Consider the following 18,743-nt stretch of genomic DNA (forward strand, 5'->3'; position numbering starts at 1 on the left):
TACAAATTTTAAATTAGGATTTGAATTTGAATTGTTCAATTTCAAATTAGGGTTTGGATAATTATATTCGATATCATTGACGTTTAATTTATCAAAATTAAACGTAATTGGAGAGTTTAAACTATTTAAATATTAATTTAAATGTTAATTACATGAATAGAATTCATGTATGAATTGAGTGTTTAATTTAATATTTGATATTAAGTTATTAATTAATTAAAATAAATCAAATTCAAATTAAGAAATTCAATTTGGGAAATTCAATTTTGTCTAATTTAATTTAATTTAAATTTGTTTAATTTAGTTAAATTAAAATTAATCGATTTTTTTTTTTAGAAAAATCAATTAAATTTGAAAGTTGGTTTGAGATAGTGGAAATTTCTAAGTTTTTTGAGTTGCTTGGTGGATTCAACACAATACCAACACCTAGCCCACTTCCATACTGCATTTTGAAGTGTTAAGATGCTGACTGAGTTAGTGGTTGCACGTGATTGTTGAATAAAACCTTCAATTTTCGAAATTGAAGATAGATATATCAGAAATTTGGGAAATTTATGCAAAATTTCAACTACTCTCTCAAATCCTCTCCTCCCTCTCATAACTAAGCTCAATCTAGAGTTTCACATCTCAAATCCAAGTTTGAGAACAGTAGAGAAGACACTCTTGGTGGTCTACTGTTCATTTGGAGCTCAAATTCATGGAGAGCGGCTTGGATTTGGTAAAAATCTTCAAAGGTATAAGTTTTTGAAGCCCTCTTTTATGAAAAACGGTTTTTGCATGTTATTAAAACTCAAATTAAATGTGATTAGAGTGTTTATTGATTCTAATTACTTCCGCTATATGCTTGTACATTCCATCAGATATGTATCAAATACATAATTTCGTATAACATACACACGTTGATCATGCTAAACATATATATAATTGTTCACGATCGTCGTGCTTATGTATTACATCACATAAAGAGTCATACTCAATCAACATAGACTCATATATTTTTGTTGGCAAAGCCAAAAAGATATAATTGACCAATCCTAGACCGACAGAAAGACATTTTATATGAGTAGTGTTGCTTATCTCACTAGTAAATTATAAACTCTTTAACTCAACATGCCCTCTATCGCCTTGAATATAATTTCAAGGTTTATAATTTTTAGTCAAACCAATCTTGGAACTTCATTTTAAAGCTTAATAATCAATTTAAATTTTAACATTAATGAAATCTCACAATTTAGTCTTAAGATCTAGGGATAAATTTAAAACAAACTTCAAACTTAGTACCAAAAGCGTTATTTTATTTTATTTATTTTTAAAAAGAAAATGGATAGTCCTTTTCCTTCACCCGGCAGATTGAATCAACTGCTGAGTTGGCGGGTTGTGATTGGGCTGTAACGGTCAGTGAGGTAACAGTCAGCGCAGGTCCGTTGATTAGTTGAATGTAAAATTTCTTACTATTTACTGAATTTTGGCCACTTTCTTTATACACACCAACACGTATAAAGAAGACTCACCACACCCACATTGACGGATATGAAGACGAGTGTGTGCAAAAAGACATAAATGTGGGTGCGTATTTTTTCTTCACGCGTTAATTCATTTTCCCTCCCAAGTTCCAACCATTTCCTCTGACCGTCGTAACCAAGAAAAGCAACAGCAGAGAGAGAGAGAGAGAGAGAGAGAGAGAGTTTAGAACCGAGTTTTGAGGAGCAGAGAAGGAGAATCGGTGGTTTTAGAGAGAGGAATTTGAAGTTGGCAGAGCTGGTGAGTGATTGAAAGTGGCTGAGAAAGTGAGGGGAAGTGAAGGAAAGTGTGGGAAAGATAGATTGCAGAAGAGGGATGAAACACATTTTCAAGAAGTTTCATATAGGAAGCAATCACGAGCCGAATCGGTCCAGCGAGAATCCGTCGCCTGTAGCAGCGTCGTCTTCACCATGTGTTTCTGATAATCGTCCTGCAACTGCTCCGGGTCAGACTTCCGGCAACTCTCCGTCCAGTCCTTCATCGTCGCCGTCGCTGGCAACAACTCCTCCAGGGGGTGGAAGCGTTACTCCGGTTTCGGTGCCTCCCAATCGCGCTGATTACTTTTCTTCAGAGGAGGAGTTTCAGGTTCAGCTTGCCCTAGCTATTAGTGCATCGAATTCGGACTTCCGGGATGATCCAGAGAAGGATCAAATTAGAGCTGCGACACTTTTGAGCTTGGGAAATCATCGGATTGATTCCACTGCCAGGGACCAGGGAGATGCTGCGGAGGTGCTCTCGAGACAATATTGGGTGAGATTTCTTGCTTTTTTGGGAGTTCATTTGACCAAGTTTTGAATATTAGCATAAAAAACAGAATTAATGAGATAAAGGTTCAAGGTTTATGCAGCTAAAAGACAGTAGTTCCATCTCTGATCCCATTGTACCACGCAACCTACAGCTATGTGGTTAAGTGCGCGAAACTTGGCCATTTATAGTCGTACTTGGGCACTGCATTAATTATTAATTTTACATTACAAGCATATTGAGTAGACTAGAATTCAGGATATATTTTTTTGCTCCCCCTACATTTGCATCGTGTCTGGGATGGTTCATATGTCAAGAATAGATTTACAACGTCTAGCATTTCCATTGGTTTAGACTAACTACTTCAAGGACTGAAATTAAAAAATTATCATGAACATAAAAGCATCAGGCACCTGCATAATTGTAGAGTTGTTTGGTTCATTGGAAAAATCACGACTCCTTATATAAATAGATATTTAAGAGAAGTTTAAAAGAAGCATATTTGAAACAAGAAGGAAAAAATTAATTGTTTTAAATTACTTATGTTTAAGAAAACTAGTTGCTTCTTATGTTTGCTACATTTTCTAGTCAATTCAGAAGGTAGTTGCTGCATCAATGTATTGTAAAGTATGGTTCATCGGTGGTAAGTATGGTCCACATCTCTTCGAGTTGCAAGTTGGATTGAAGACATGTACTGGAATCCGTGGAAGGATATCGCTCTTGAGTTTCCCTTTTTCTCCCATCTCGTCTGTTGTGTGGTCGGAGATGGTAAAGAAACGTATTTTTACAAAGACGATTGGACGGGGGACAGACCCCCCATGCTCTATGTTTCCTCGTTTATATCTTTTGTCCATTCTTAAAGATCGTTTGATCTTTGATTTCTTAGTTTTCTTGTGTGTGCGCGGGGGGGTGGAGGGGCTGCTTTTGTTCTCTTTTTTGGGTTTCATCGTTTCTTGACCAATAGGGATAGGACAAAGATGACCTCTCTGTTTCTTTGATTGGGGAAGTTTCATTTAGGATTGGGAGAAGGGATGCAGTCTTGATCCCTTAGAGGTTTCCTCTTGTAAATCTTTCTTTCATCATCTTTATCCTTCTCCCACTAGCGTGTATGTTTTTGATATCTTGTGGAGGATTAAGATTTCAATTTCTTTACTTGGCAAGTTTTACTAGATTGTGTGAACACTATGGATCGACTCTTGAGGATGTTGCCCTTCTTCGGTGGGTCGTTTTTTGTTGTATTCTTTGTTAGAAGGTGGAGGAAGACTTGGATCACTTACTTTGGAGCTGTGAATTTGTGAAAATCACGTGGAGTCGTTTCTTTCAAAAGTTTGTGTTTGTGCATGCTCATTAGAGCGGTATCAAAGAAACAGTCAGGGAGTTCCACCTCAATCTGTCTGTTAACGAGAAATGCTGCTTCTTATGGTTTGCTAGGGTGCGTGCTTTGTTATAGATATTTAGGGGGAGAGAAATAATGGAGTCTTTAGGGATGTGAAGAGGGACCCTTGTGATCTTTGGGCCTTGGTGGGGTTTCATGTTTTTTTTTAGCTTCGATTTCGATGGCTTTTTGTAATTATTCATCATAAAACATTTTACTTAGTCGGAGCCCCTTTTTGTAGGGTTTTTTTTTTATGACTTTTTTTTTTTTTTTGGGTATGCCATTGTATTCTTTATATTTTTTCTCAACGCAAACATTCTTTTATTTTTTTCTCAATGAAAACAGTTGTTTCAATAAGAAAAACATTGGAGGAGTTGGAATTGCCACTTAGACATTTGCCTTTTCACATTGCATTGATATTCTTTTTTCTTGCTACTCTAAACTGTAGGACCATTCAGTCTTTAACTAATATTATTTTTTATTGCATTTTAAGGAATACAATCTGCTTGACTATGAAGAAAAAGTGGTCAATGGGTTTTATGATGTCCTTTCTACGGATTCAGCAGTCCAAGGAAAAATTCCATCTCTATCTGATATTGAAGCAAGCTTTGGTAGTTCTGGATTTGAAGTTGTGATGGTCAATATGACTGTTGATCCTGCACTAGAAGAGCTAGTGCAAATTGCTCAATGTATTGCAGATTGCCCTGGGACTGAGGTCAGGGTTTTGGTTCAGAGGCTTGCTGAGCTTGTTATGGGGCATATGGGGGGACCTGTAAAGGACGCCCATTTTATGCTAGCAAGGTGGATGGAAAGAAGCACAGAGTTAAGGACTTCTCTTCAGACCAGTGTATTGCCTATTGGTTCAATTAATATTGGCCTCTCAAGACATCGGGCATTACTTTTCAAGGTTGGTAGTTGCAAATGTCTCTAAAATATCTGTAGTATCACGCAGCCTGATTTTTATTGAAGATTACCTTGTAGCATCATGAGTGGTCATGACTCATGATGGCTTATGGTAGAGCTTTCCTATGTGAAATGGCTTGTTCATGGTAATAGAGCACGTGGTTATACTGTTAATATGGAAAACTTGATAAAGTTCCGTTTTCTTGTTTAGTTATTATTACACCCTTGAAATAACCCAATGGTTTCATAGCTTCATGGTTTTTACACACTTGAAATAAAGATCCTAGAACCCCAATAAGGTTTCAGGAAAATAAAAATTTCTGGGTGTGACAAGTTCCGACCATACTGTTTTTGGTGATATATTGTTATATATATATATTATTTAAAGCTTTATCATTATTGAACCAAAGCTTTACTGACTTTATAAGAACATATCGCCTTCTTCTCTGGATATAGGTGTTAGCTGACAGTATCAAGATGCCTTGTAGGCTTGTTAAAGGTAGTCACTATACTGGCGTTGAAGAAGATGCTGTCAACATTATAAAGTTGGAGGATGAAAGGTATATCCTTGTTCTGTTCCATTTATTTCATCAGTAATGGTGAATTTGAATTTAAATAACTGGGTAAAAGAGTCATATGTAATAGATACTATTTTGTTTGGGTAAGGTAGTTGGCCGTTTGAAGCTCTCTTAGATAATCAGTTCCACTGGACTCCTTCACGGTTTGTTATGTTTTGTTTTACTTTATTCAGTTTTTATTGAAGTGAAGGTAAACATACCACGTCTGAAGCATCTCCCATGTTTCCGAAAAGATCCTCCCGTTAATTCGTTTTTTTGCAAAGTTGCTGGAAGATTATAGTTCTTACAAGTTCATGCGATGTAGGCCTTGTTTTTGGTAATTTGGAATGTTAGTCTCAACGACATTTTCAAGTTTAGCTTCTCACTTGTTTTGATCATCTGGAGTCGGCTCGTCTCAAATCCATTCCATCATTTCCCTGGCTTCTCTATTCATGTTTTATGTCTTATTTGGGATGCTTAATATTTCCTCTATCGTGTTTTAGTTCTTTATCTTTATATTTGTTGCTCTTCTTGTTTTTCATTTGCTTATCTTCCTTCGGGATTTATGTAACTTGATCATTAGTCTCTTCATTTCATCAATGAAAAGTCTTGTTTACTTTTAAAAAAAAGGAAAAAAAAAAAAAAAGAAAGAAGAAGAAGTTGGACTCTCCTTGTAAATTTTGTAAAGCCTCATTTGTTGGTTGGGTTCTTATGCTTTTTTTTTTTTTTCTTCCTAGGAATTAATGATACGAAACTTTTCATTAAGGAAATGAAAAGAGACTAGTGCTTTGAGATACAAAAGGATACTACAAAAACATAGCGTAAACAACTAACCACAAGGGACTAGGACAAAAACCTAAGACTCAAGTAATAAAATAAAGCATAACAGAATGATTATGAGGATAATTGGGTTCTTATGTTTGTGGATATATTTTTCAGTAAATGTTAGTCTTTAATTCTTAATGGTGTCCTTTAGCTGTAATAATTATGAAGATAATTGTACAGTGGACCCAAGATGAATATGGCCAACATTTTACATCTTTTTTAATAAAAAAAAATGTTTTACTTGTGTCATCATCCGTGGATATTACCAAAACAACCTTATCATGCACGCATGTTGGGCTCTTACTACTGTGGAGCAAAGAGCAGCAAGAGAAAATAGAGAGTGAGGAGCAAAAAATTCAACTCAAAGGAATGAGAGAATCGAGAGTAGCCAGGGTGAGAGAGTGAGAGAAAATAGAGAGAGTGAGAAGCATAAAATTCTGAACCCAAAGGAATGGGAAAAGAGAGAGGAGTGAAAGGGAGAGAAAATAGAGAGAGAGATGGGCTAAAAAAACCTAAACTCAAAGGAGCTAAGAGGGTGAGAGTGAGATCCTAATCTGCATGCAAAATAATCCGTTTTGGTAATTCTATTTGATATGACGTAAGGCCCTGGTAAAAAAAAACTTGAGTTTTACAAGGTAGGACATACTTCATTTTGGGTCCAAATTTTGGGCCATCCTTACGACTCTCCCATCCCAAACATTTATTGTTGTAGTTGGTCTTCCCCTATATTATACATACATTTAATTTGCCTTGCTTAAAATTGAATTATTGATGATGTTTGGTCCTTTGTGAGATTCTATGTTTCTTTTTTATGTTTCTTTTTGGACTTTGGTTTCGAAGACTTTTGTAATTATCTTATAGGTAGTATCTTACTTAGTTGGAAATCCTTCCTTTAGAGGGTTTTAGGTGGGCTTCATTTTTGGTATGCCTTGTATTCTTTCGTTTTTTTTCCCAATGAAAGCCATTGTTTCTATAAAATATTGAATCATTGTTAAGAATTTCAATTTTGTACAAGAAACCAAACTTTACTTGAAAGGAAACTTTGTTAAGAAATTCTACTATTATCAATTGGGGAGCTGTTTTAACTCTGTGGCAGTTGTTGGGGTTTATTTCCCCTTGGAATTTCAGTGGTTCAATAAACAACACTTTGTTTCTTATGAATAGAAACTAAAAATGAGAATGATGTAAAACCAGTCCTAAAAGGCTCATTTAGTGTTATGCCGACTTCTAAAATCAATTTATACAAATATTTAATGTCTACTTTCAGGGAGTTTTTGGTTGATCTAATGGCAGCTCCTGGAACACTTCTACCGGCAGACATATTTAATGCAAAGGACACTACTAACTTTAAGCCTTACAACCCTAAAGTAAGCAAAATTCCTTCTCTTCACCACTCCAAAGATGGAATTTCTTCTGCAAAACCATCATCAGCACTTGAGGAAGGCAGCAGTAAAAACTTTGAAGCAGAGGCCATCTCACTGGTGGATGGGAAACTGAGCTATGGAAGGGCAGAGTCTGTGCCGTCAAGCTCAGGTGTGTAGATGACATTTACATTATTTCTGTACCTGCTAGAATAACTTCAGATTAATAGGAAAATCTTTCCTTGTTAGGAACTGGGACTTCCCGATACAAAGGGGCCCATCTTGGCGATGGCAATGTTAGATTGAATGTCAATGTAGTTCCATTTGGTCAAAGCTCCGAGGATTCCAAAAATCTTTTCGCAGACCTTAATCCCTTCCAAATAAAAGGAACTGGAAAAAGTTTCATTCCTAACAAACTCTCAGATAATAAAATTGAGGAGCTCCAGAAACCTACTATTGGGCATCCTGCTGTACCGTTATGGAAAAATCGGGTTGCTTTCAATGCAGTTCCCAATAAAAATGAGTATGATTATATGGAGGGCCGTTTTCCAAGAATTAGCCGTGGACCTAATGATCATAATCTGGCATTGTCTTCTTCCAACTCTACTGTCTCTGAAAATGTCAATCCTGGTGGTTCAGGAACACCTACCGACTTGAGTACATTGACCAGAAGTGCTGAAGTTGGAAGTTCTTCATCTAAAATGAACTCACGGCCAGCATCTGCAATGATTGAGCCTAATATTTTGCCTTTGATTGACGAACAAAACAGAAATTCCAATGGAGAACATTCGGGAAATGCAGAAATGGAGGATGAAAAGGTAGATGCTGTTGATGGGCGCGAAAATTTAATCAGATTTGATAACCGTAGAAAGTTCACATACGACAGATCTGTGGGGACCAATTTGATATTGAAGGATCCGGGAAGTCCCAGCCTGTTGGTCAATCCAAGTACGAATAGGTTTGAGCAAGTTTATGATGATGTGGATGTAGGTCAATGTGAAATCCAATGGGAGGACCTCATTATTGGTGAAAGGATTGGACTAGGTACGCTATGGCTGATAAGAATCTTTCTATCGATCTCACACACATTATATGGGCAGAGGTTGGAAATAAAATATTTATTGCTTCACTGATCACTCCATGGTTAAACTTATTTCCAAATTGCTCTCTCCTGTAATGATTAAATCTTTGAAATAGTTTACCTTTGGTTCCCTGGGGGGTCTTCATTTTTCCTTCTTTTAATTTCACGTTTTCTATATATAGGTTCATATGGAGAAGTCTACCATGCTGATTGGAATGGAACAGTGAGCTATATTATCTCTATTTCTATGTTATTTCATTCTGTAGCCAGTCTTCCAATATTAAACTTGGCACATTCATTTTTTGATTTCTTTAGCTTCAATAACTTGTCTGATTCATGTTGATTCTGGTAACTCTCTAGTCAGGGTTATGATAAAATGCCTGAATTATTATGTTGAAATTATTAAACTATCACTAAACCCCGATCATATCCAATCATTTAATTACCATTAAATCTAAAAGCTTGAAATAATTGCCTAGGCTGTCTTAACACCCACTTATGGGCTTAAATATTAATTTGTGCTAAATCTGAATATCAATTAAGGAAGAAATGACAATGTTAAAGTTTGAATGCAAGAACTCTAGCTTTGATCAGTTGTTACCGTGTTCCAATTATTTAGAAAATTTAATTTTAAGCTGTTAACTATATGAGCAACAGTACCTAACATTTGGATGTTATTGACGGATTTGCAGGAGGTCGCTGTGAAGAAATTCTTAGACCAGGATTTTTCTGGCGCTGCTTTAGCTGAGTTCAAAAGAGAAGTAAGTGGAGCCGTTACTTCCATGACAACTATAGACTTCTCAGTGCATAACTTGATGGAAAAAGAGTATATGTTTAATAGTTTCTCTTATATAAAAGTAAAACCTATCAAAATAATGAAACTTTTTCAATCGTATTCACATCTCGAGTATTTGCCTCAATAATGATTTGTATACTTTTACTCTTTTTTTTATTAACATATGATACTCCTATAACAATTGGTACATATTAAATATACAGAAAAAACTAAATATTAATGGAGTTTATAAATCAGAAATAATAATAAGAGAGGTCCAAATGAATACAAGTTCAACACTTGTCAGGCACAATGTCAAATACTAGTTAATCACAATAAGCACGTGTTCAACACTTGAGAACATTTTGAGGGTGCAATACATAAAAATGTTTAACTGTAGTTTTTGGGAGACATTTCAAATGTCTCTCTCTAAATCTCCAAAATACAATATGTAATACTAGGGGCGTTCAAACTGGATTGAAAACCGATCTGACCGATTGAAACTAACTAAACCAATATCAGTCGGTTGACTTTATGCTTGGATTAGTCATAGTCGATTTTTTCTTCTAGAAAAACCCTATGTAATACAATTGGAAATAAAGAAAAGGAAAATTTGCTAAAAAAAAACCCAAAGAAAATAACTAATAAACGCATGATAGGATACATTATTATAGTATCTAATCTATGAACGTAAATAAAAATAAAATACTTTTAACAAATCAAATAAATCTGTTAGTTGATATAGTTAAATTTACCTTCACCCATGAACTTAAACTTTTGGGTCAATTGGTGATTTAAGATGGTATCAGATTAAGTTGGTTCAAGAGGTCCTGGGTTCAATCATGATGTAGCTTAAAGGAGATACAAGGAGAATTCTCTCCAAGAATCAAGATTGTTGATCTTTTATTAGAATGAATAATATATTTCATACAAGAGGGGAAGGTTCCTATTTATAGAGTTTTACTACAAGTGGGGGTAAAAAGGGAATTAACTTAGAATATTACCTAATTACCCAATTGACCCATATTCTTCTTACATCATTCTACCTCCAAAAAGAAACTCGCCTTTGAGTTTTAAAAAGAAAAAAATTATGAAGCAAACAAGGAATAAAATAAACTTGCTCAACGGAGTATGACTAAACCAACCTCCTACATTTTGAACAAAAATATTATGATCAAAGGTATAAATTCGAGACAAAAAATCTAATATTATTACCAAAAGATGAACTTCTCCATTGGGTATAAACCCAAAAAAGATGTTTCCTTCAAGCTCATTCAAAACCGTATTCAAAGGACCAATCACTAAAAGACCACCTTCTAAGGAAAATCATTCAAGATTAACGTCTTCTTTATCATTCGCTTCAAGTTTTTTGACAGTGTGGTGATCCATTTCCATCGCAATCAGCGTGTCCCTTTCTTGTTAGATTTTTGCTTGGTGTTTGATACTTCTTTTTCATCTTCTTCGTTGGATTTTTCTTCTTCATTCGAAACTGTTTCCATATCAACATCTTCAAATTCTTGTTTTTCTTCAATTTAATCTTCAAAATTTTCTATTTGAAAATTTTCCAACCGTGATTCTTTTGTTATTTCTTCGGTATACGAAATCAATCCGTTCTTGAACTCTTGCAAATGAATTGATAGTTGATCAATATGTTGAGTCATTTTCTCCAATGAACGTTGGATTTCTTTTGTTATTTTCTTTATTTCCTCCAATGCTACAGGATCTAAGTAATCATTTTGTTGGATTCTTGAATATGTTTTAATCTCATGATGGGTATAGGACTCATCCATTGATTCTGTTGAATCAACCTTTCTTGATCGTATTTCATAACCAAAAGAGTAATTTTAAGTCTTGAACGTTTTTCTTGGGCTGTAAAAATCTATTCTTGATGATTCTTTAATTCATCTAACTCCCAATCTATACGCTGATATCTTGAAAAATGGGTTTGATTGGATCTTTGGGCCCTTTTTCGATATTGTCGCCTTCTTATTCCGTCCCAAACTGCCCTTGATACATCATGGAATCACTAGAATCAAATTTCCAATGTGGATAATGATAGGTTCTTTGAGAAAATCGAGCAGGGCAAAATTAGTATGTTGAAATTCTTCTTTGGAATCACTTGAGTCAGAATTCCAGCACTATTTTTTGAAGTAAATTTGATTTTCTTGCCCATTCCAATTGTTGTATTTTTTCTTGGATGTCTTCTTTGGTCGGTAATAGTCCATTCTTGCAAAATCTTGAAAAATCTTTAGTTTCTTCTTTCTTTCTTGGAATTTCAAGGTATCTCCCTAATTAGATGTGTGTTGTTTGGCAATGAGCACAACGCACGAAGCTCCCTCTTGTGATCAACGTCGCCAAGGGTTTTCCGGTCTTCTATTGACAACAGTCAATCTTGGCTGGTGGTCGCTCTAATACCAATTGATTTTGAGGAATCAACCTTTGTTGCCACAAATTTTCACTTTGGGGATCCTTTCTTGGAGAGAATCTTGGCCTTTCTTAATTTTTTGTCCACATAAAAGCCTCTTCTTTTTTTCCAGCAGTCGAGAATGATAATCCTTGGACTTCCTGGTTTTCTTGTTCATTCAAGCTTTCTTGCACGGGTTCTTTACCTTTATTCATCCTACTGAATTCTCGAGTCAGTTGTTCAATGGCTAGCTTCATGTCATTTACTGTAGATTGAGTACTTCTTTGAGATTTCCCACAAAATCTTCTACTTGCTGCAACCAAATATTAAGAGATCTTGGAGACGAAGAAGCTTCTGCTTCATTAGGGGGTGGAGGGGGATTTTTGGGATTCTTTCCCGTCATCAGGTCACCGTTCACGTGGGTGCTCTGATACCAAAACTAATGCAATCAAATCTTGGAGAAATCTTGGAGCTAAAAAATCTGAGATCTTTATTGAATGAATAAGAGATAACAAGGCCATCTTTAAATAAACCCAAAGGTGAAGTGTGTGTTCACACCTAACTAACTTAACTTTAACCCAATTAAACTTAACTCTAACCTCTTTAAATAGACCCAAAGAGGAAGGGCTTGTTCACACCTAAACTAAAAATGTTTTACAAAAATATAAAGAGAATAAAAATACAAGAATTACTAAAATACCTTTACATCAAAACATCTATTGTGTTATTTCCTCCCAAATTAATATTGTTTTCCACTTGTTGGGTCTTCTTCATATATCAAGCCCACAAGTGAGGGGGAGTGTTAGTTGATGTAATTAAATCTACCTACCTTCATCCATCAGCTTAAGCTTTTGGGTCAATTAGTGATTTAAAGAAAATACATTCCTCAAACTGGATTGTATATAGAATACAAGCCAAGCTTCGAGTCGAATTTCTTAAAAATTGTCTGACAATACTTTGGCGGGGATGTTAGCAATTTGATGACGTGATGGAACACAATTTAACTCCACTATGTTATTGTCCACTCTCTCAAATGTGTAATGATGATCTATCTCTATGCATTTTGGTCTATTATGATGCATGAGACTTTTTTCAATGCTGATGGCTGATTTACCATCCCATAACATTTTCATTGAATTACGAGTCTCAATTTTCAGCTCTAAAAAGTTCTTGGAACCACATTTCTGATATATTCAGCTTCTGCACCACTTATTACACTTGGTTATTCTTTACTTCTCCAAGTGGCTAACTCTCAAACATAAGAGCAATAGCCAATTGTAGATCTTTGGTCAGTTAATTTTCCAGCCTAGCTAGCATCAGTGTAAAGTTCTATCACTTTGTTTGATGGCTTTTTGAATAATAGCTCGGCTTCAAGATGACATTCATTTGGATTGTTCATATACCGACGAACAATACTCCCTGGTGCATCGAAGATTAATTAACTTTCACAGTAGTCTTTGATATATGCTTGTCATTTGAAATAACCCTTCATTTTTGTGGTGATCTAGATTTGGATCCATGGGTTATTTGTCTATACCCAAGATTTTGTCTCCTTTTATAAGTTTAGAATATATTTTCTCCGTGAACTTACAATACCATGTGTGCCACTTCCTTGCCTAAAAAATCCCACAAACTTTCCAGATCTTTGATTTCAAACTTAGTTGCTAACATCCTTTTAAGGTTGAGGATCTCTTCCAGATAATTCCCCTGCAATGATGATATCATTCGCATATACAATCAAAATTGCAATTTTTCTATTTGATGATTTCTCGAACAAGGCATGATAAGCTTGACATTGATAAGATCCCACTTTTAATTAGTGTTATAGTGAATCTGCCAAACCATGCACGTGGAGATTTAAAAAGGGCCCCTCTGCTGGAATTCCAATTTCCAACTTTATAGAAATGTCACATGTGGAACAATTACAAAAAAAAAAAAAAAAAAAAAAAAAAAATTGAAATCAAAGGGTCCTTCTTCATGCCTTAAAAACTCTATTATTACTTCCACCTCACAAGTCCCGTAACAATGCGCACATGCCAATCAACTATAAGAACCGACCCTTCTCTTATAAAGGGTTGGAGGGGCAACTATGTGATCATATCCCTGATATTCCTTTGGTGAGCAAACGAGAAACCAGACTCCTGAAAGAAATGGAACCGAAAAAGGAGAGCCCACAGAGAAGGAAACCCACAAAAAAGAAAAGAGAGCAAAAAAACAAAAAGGAAGCCCACAAAAAAGGAGACATGCAACAAATTACAAAAGGGGGCTCCAATCAATGAATAATTACAAAGAAAAAGAAGGATCTAATGTCTTTAAACTTTTAATTTTGTGTCTAATAGATTTCTACAGTTTAAAAATATAAATAGATTTTTTTCAATTGTCATTAGGTCATTGACATATACAACATGTTTTACAAATTTATTCAACTTAAAATCGAAATTAGTTTTTGCTGGATGTTAAATTTTGAATTCCGTGATCAACAGGTTCGTGAATTTTTTTAAATGCCATGCGTATATGTTAGATTTTTGAAAATTAACATGTCACCTTTATGTGATGTCCATGCTTCTTAGATCATAGTATGAGACCAATGATGGTCTTTGTTCATAAAACTTATCACTCTAAAAAGAAAAAAAAGGTTAAACTAAAAGTTCAGTCATTGAACTTTTATGTTTGTGTCTAATACCTTCAAGTTTTAAGAAGGATCTAATGTCTTTGAATTTCAATTTTGTGTCTAATAGATTTTCAAAGTTTAAAAATATCAAATGGGTTTTTTTCAGTTGTGTCGTTAGGTCATTGACATATACAACATGTTTTATGAATTTATTGAACTTAAAATTGAAATTAGTTTTTATAGGATGTTAAACTTTCAATTTTGCGTTTAATAGGTTTGTGAATTTTTTAAAATGTTAGATAGGGTTAAGGACATATTAGACAAAATTGAAAGCTCTTAGATTTATTAGGCCCAAATAGAAAGTTGAGGGATTTCTTAGACAACCTTTGAAAGTTCAGAGAGAAGACTTATTAGACACAAAACTGAAAGTTTAAAGACCTATTAAACATTTTTTTAAAAAAAAGTTTAGGAGCCTCTTTGATGCTAACACTAACGTGAATATTTGTAATTTAATGAAAAATATATTACAGGTCCACTTCTTAATCCCCATGACACGAGTTCTGGCTCCAACTCATTTCTTCACTCTTCAATCCAGATGCCTCCTCGAAGCTTGATTCTCTCCTCCCTCAATTCTTCAATAAGACCACCATTCTTCTACCGTGATTCCAACACCATTTAGAGAACTTTTTGTTCTGATTCTAGTTTATATTAGATAATGCAGGATGGTGTGGACTAAAAACCAATGGGGCAAAATATGAAATCTTTTATGAAGTTCGGTGTTGCTTCATATGGTCAATTTGTTTTCTAGTAACTTGAGAAATGCAACTTAATGAGCAATAGTTAATATAAAAAAGTAGTTACAGGGAATGATTTTTATACTTGCATCTTGTTTGAATTTATATATTCAATCAACTATCTTTGACAATGGACTCATATATTATCTCTTCTGATGTAAGGTACTGATAATGCGGCAGCTGCGTCATCCAAATATTGTTCTTTTTATGGGTGCTGTCACTCGTCCTCCTAACCTTTCCATTGTTACTGAGTTTCTTCCAAGGTATGCATTCAATTTTGCTCAAGTTTCTCAATAGGTACCACCATCCCAACCTCCCCGTAAGAGGAAGAAAAAATAACGAAGAAACAAGGAAGAAGAAAAATGTTTAGATCATCTTATACATGCCTTTGTCCGTTTTTTGATCGAAGTTTTCTCGATGCAATTGAACTCCAGAGGAAGCTTGTACCGGATCATTCACCGCCCACACTGTCAAATTGATGAAAAGCGCAGAATAAAAATGGCCCTTGATGTGGTATATGACTAATTTTAATATCTTATTCAACTAATGTTTGATAAAAATTTCCTCTTCTGAATTCTTTATACAATGGCAGGCCAGGGGCATGAATTGCTTGCATACAAGTAATCCAACAATTGTTCACCGAGACCTGAAGTCACCGAATCTTTTGGTTGATAAGAACTGGAATGTGAAGGTATAACAAGTCTCCTACTGCTGATGCTTTTCGTCCATGGTTCTATTAATTACTGCTTTTGTGACTCATTCACCAAGTTCTGAAGTCACCCAAAAGTTCTTTTAAGTGAATAAACAAATGTCATCAAGGTCACAAGGAGCGTGCAGAAGATAACAAGGAGATTAAAATAGAAAAAAGAAAAAAGAAAAACTATAATAAGGGTACCTAAAGGGGCACGGACTGTTGGGTAATCAAGAAAAATGAGTACCAACAAAAGAATGTTCAGAAAAGTGAAGTTAAAGAGAGGCGATAAAGTGCTCCAGCCAAAACTACCTCCCATCACCTATTAGTGGCGAAAGTATTTGCCCCCTTTTTTTTTTGAATAAATATTCCACAAAATAACTAAAAATCAAACAGCCAAAGTAAATGATATTTATTTGGAAATGGTAGGTTCAAAACAATTTCCTCCGTTATTATGTGCCTACTAGAACTCTGAATCATAGAGATATCCATAAACTAGAAAAAATGAAACCAGAACTTTTCCAAGTCTTGAAAGCTTCTTTCTTTCCGTCTCTTGCAGCCTTCTCCTTAGAAAGTTGTCCATTGCTGTGTTGTTTCTATGCCCCCTCCTTTTCTCTTCACTTGACCTACTAAAAATTAGGTTAATTTTGAAATTGCTGATCTGGTGCCAGTGTTAAATGGTCTCTTGGCTTTGTTGGTTTACATGTGCTGGTCCACAATGCAGGCTTTTAGCTTAGTTAATCTTAATCAGCATCACATCGAAATACACTTGACAAAATCTCAGCCTCTCTTTAATAGTGTCTTTTTCTAAAGCTGCGCAATCCTGAGGGATGTGCCTGTTTCTGCTTATGTTTTCTTTGATTTGGTATTCTTATTTTTGTACGGGTCCTCTACTCCCTCGTTCTTTCATTCTTAATACAGTTTTGTCTCTCTCTTATTTTTTCTTCTAAAAAGAAAAAAAAAGGAAAAAAGAAAAAAATCTTCTTTACTGCATCCATACTCCGAAAAAGAGAAAAAAAAAAGAAGAAAAAGAATCCTTTCTGAAGATGAAGGCACAGTGATTACCAAACTTGAACTTTGCCATGGGGCTCGAATGTGTGAACTTGCACAGAAAGTTTGAATTTGTCTTCTTCAGGTCAAAGAAAAAGCAAAAATAAGCTAGGTCACTTAACCAAGAATATTGGCTGTTCAATCTTTGATATGTATGGATTATATTACCTTTAGATGCTTAAAAATAGAAGGAATATTAGAATTTGTAACAGTCTTGTCTGTTGTATGGTTTCTTCACTGTGTAGGTATCAGATTTTGGATTGTCACGCCTGAAGCACAATACGTTTTTATCATCCAAATCAACTGGAGGAACGGTGAGAAGCTGAGAATGTTGATTTTTACTTTGATGTTTTCTTCAGATTTACTAAAATGCAGTACATAGCTGAGTTATATCATTGGTCTCTCATTTGCTTTCTATGTGTTAGCCTGAGTGGATGGCACCAGAAGTTCTTCGGAATGAGCCTTCAAATGAGAAGTAAGTTGGAGTTATGATGGTATTTCTCAAGTTCATTTTCAGTTCACGTTTGAGCATGAGATCTATGTCATCTTATGTCCGATCCTTCGATATGGCATCATATTACATTCTAGGTAGATGGTTAATTGTAGAATGGGAGGTATTTTCCAAAAAGTAGGTCAACATGATAACAGTGGAAACATGACAACCTGGATATGCAAGCGATTTGGCAATATGATATGGGATTTTTAAAAATATTGCAATTTGTAATCGAAATGCTTTTGCTAATCTTTTTCTGATTTCCGAAAAAATATAATTGAAAATCTTTTTGTGCATGTCGGAAAACATGATTTTGATCATACTAAATTTTAAAAAAAACAATTTGTCAAGTTAAGAACCATGCATAAAATTCAATGGGAGAGGAAAAACATGCTTTCAAACTAAAATCCCGTGAAAAATGACTAGAATATACTCGATGAAGAGGAATAATTTCAAAATTTCTTAGCCAAAAAACTCCATCTAGTATATGTTGGGCTGCGAAACAGATGAGAATTCGAGCATGATTCTGTGGTTATTTTTTTGTTGCAATGTGGCTAAGATGACTAGGAACTGTCACAGGATATGAATAGATTTTTCTTCAAATGCACAGGTGCGACGTTTATAGCTTTGGAATCATTCTATGGGAACTTGCTACATTGAGACTGCCTTGGAGTGGGATGAATCCTATGCAAGTTGTTGGTGCAGTAGGTTTCCAGAATCGACGACTCGAAATACCCAAGGAAGTGGATCCCACGGTTGCAAGGATAATCTGGGAATGCTGGCAAACGTAAGTTGTGTGTTTTTAGTACACTTTTTTACACATCAAGTTATAATATTTATGTTCCTTTTGTTTATGCTGTTGACTGCTTTTTCATGCAATCATTATTGCCAGCGATCCGAACTTGCGCCCCTCATTCTCACAATTAGCCAACATTCTGAAGCCGCTGCAGCGGCTCGTCCTACCACCACACTCAGACCAGCGAAGTTCATCGGTGCTGCAAGAGATTTCTGTAAATTCTACACCATAGATTGATATAGCTCATTTTTCTCAAGTGTGAATAAGGAAACTCCTTTTTGGTTTCCCTTGAGTGGGGCTGTATTGTATATTTTTGAAATGTAAAAACAAGTATTCAAAGAAAAGAGAAGAGAAAGAAAAAGATTAAAAAAGAAGGTTGTAGAGGTACATAACATGGATAAAAATGTAATGCTGTTGCTACAAAAAGACGGTAGCTCCATATTTTGTTTTTGTACAGTCGCCTGCTATTGGTTTGCGCTCCGGAAGTGAGACTTTGATCTCCTCTTTCATCCTTTTGCCTTCCTAGAACGTGAACTGAATGGAACTTTTCGTTTTGCAATTTGACCCTTTTGATTGCAACAATTTTGTGTTAGGAAAATCCCGTGTATCTGCTGATGCAAGCTATTTGCATTGGCATTAGGCCCAAAATTTGGAGTTTGAACTTGGCACTGGATGGCTTCAGCATTCCTTTGTTTTCCATGCAACATTATCTTTACTTGTCTTAAATACTTTGATGAGGGAAAGTTGGTTTCACAAATTCAC

General features: G+C 35.2%; 1 protein-coding gene across 3 annotated transcripts; it reads left to right on the forward strand.

Moving 5' to 3' along the window:
* Positions 1-1,526: 1,526 nt before the first annotated feature.
* Positions 1,527-18,461, forward strand: EDR1 (Protein kinase superfamily protein). 3 transcript variants are annotated; one of them, XR_016527657.1, is made up of 14 exons: positions 1,527-2,271; positions 4,134-4,547; positions 5,000-5,103; positions 7,193-7,458; positions 7,536-8,330; positions 8,550-8,590; positions 9,060-9,128; positions 15,114-15,214; positions 15,361-15,464; positions 15,544-15,642; positions 16,938-17,006; positions 17,118-17,167; positions 17,796-17,972; positions 18,078-18,461. XR_016527657.1 is itself a non-coding variant. In XM_039022737.2 (14 exons), the coding sequence occupies exons 1-14, from the start codon at positions 1,837-1,839 to the stop codon at positions 18,211-18,213; spliced, it is 2,835 nt and encodes a 944-aa protein (XP_038878665.1). In that variant the 5' UTR covers positions 1,527-1,836; the 3' UTR covers positions 18,214-18,461. The 3 variants fall into 3 exon arrangements, 2 of the variants coding, with proteins under 2 accessions (XP_038878665.1, XP_090166822.1); XM_039022737.2 differs by having other exon boundaries at positions 15,386-15,464; XM_090310696.1 differs by lacking the exon at positions 7,536-8,330 and having other exon boundaries at positions 1,542-2,271; positions 15,386-15,464.
* The last annotated feature ends 282 nt before the right edge of the window (positions 18,462-18,743 follow it).

The sequence above is a fragment of the Benincasa hispida genome, chromosome 2 (genome assembly GCF_027475165.1).
Source record: "Benincasa hispida cultivar pf3 chromosome 2, pf3_genome.v1.1, whole genome shotgun sequence".
Taxonomy (NCBI): Eukaryota; Viridiplantae; Streptophyta; class Magnoliopsida; order Cucurbitales; family Cucurbitaceae; genus Benincasa; species Benincasa hispida.

Excerpts from the sequence above, each read along its gene's own strand:
- EDR1 (XM_039022737.2), top strand. The coding sequence starts at position 1,837 with ATGAAACACATTTTCAAGAAGTTTCATATAGGAAGCAATCACGAGCCG. Across the intron at positions 8,331-8,549 it reads TGGTGAAAGGATTGGACTAG|GTTCATATGGAGAAGTCTAC; the intron begins GTACGCTATGGC and ends TTCTATATATAG. Across the intron at positions 17,168-17,795 it reads AATGAGCCTTCAAATGAGAA|GTGCGACGTTTATAGCTTTG; the intron begins GTAAGTTGGAGT and ends TCAAATGCACAG.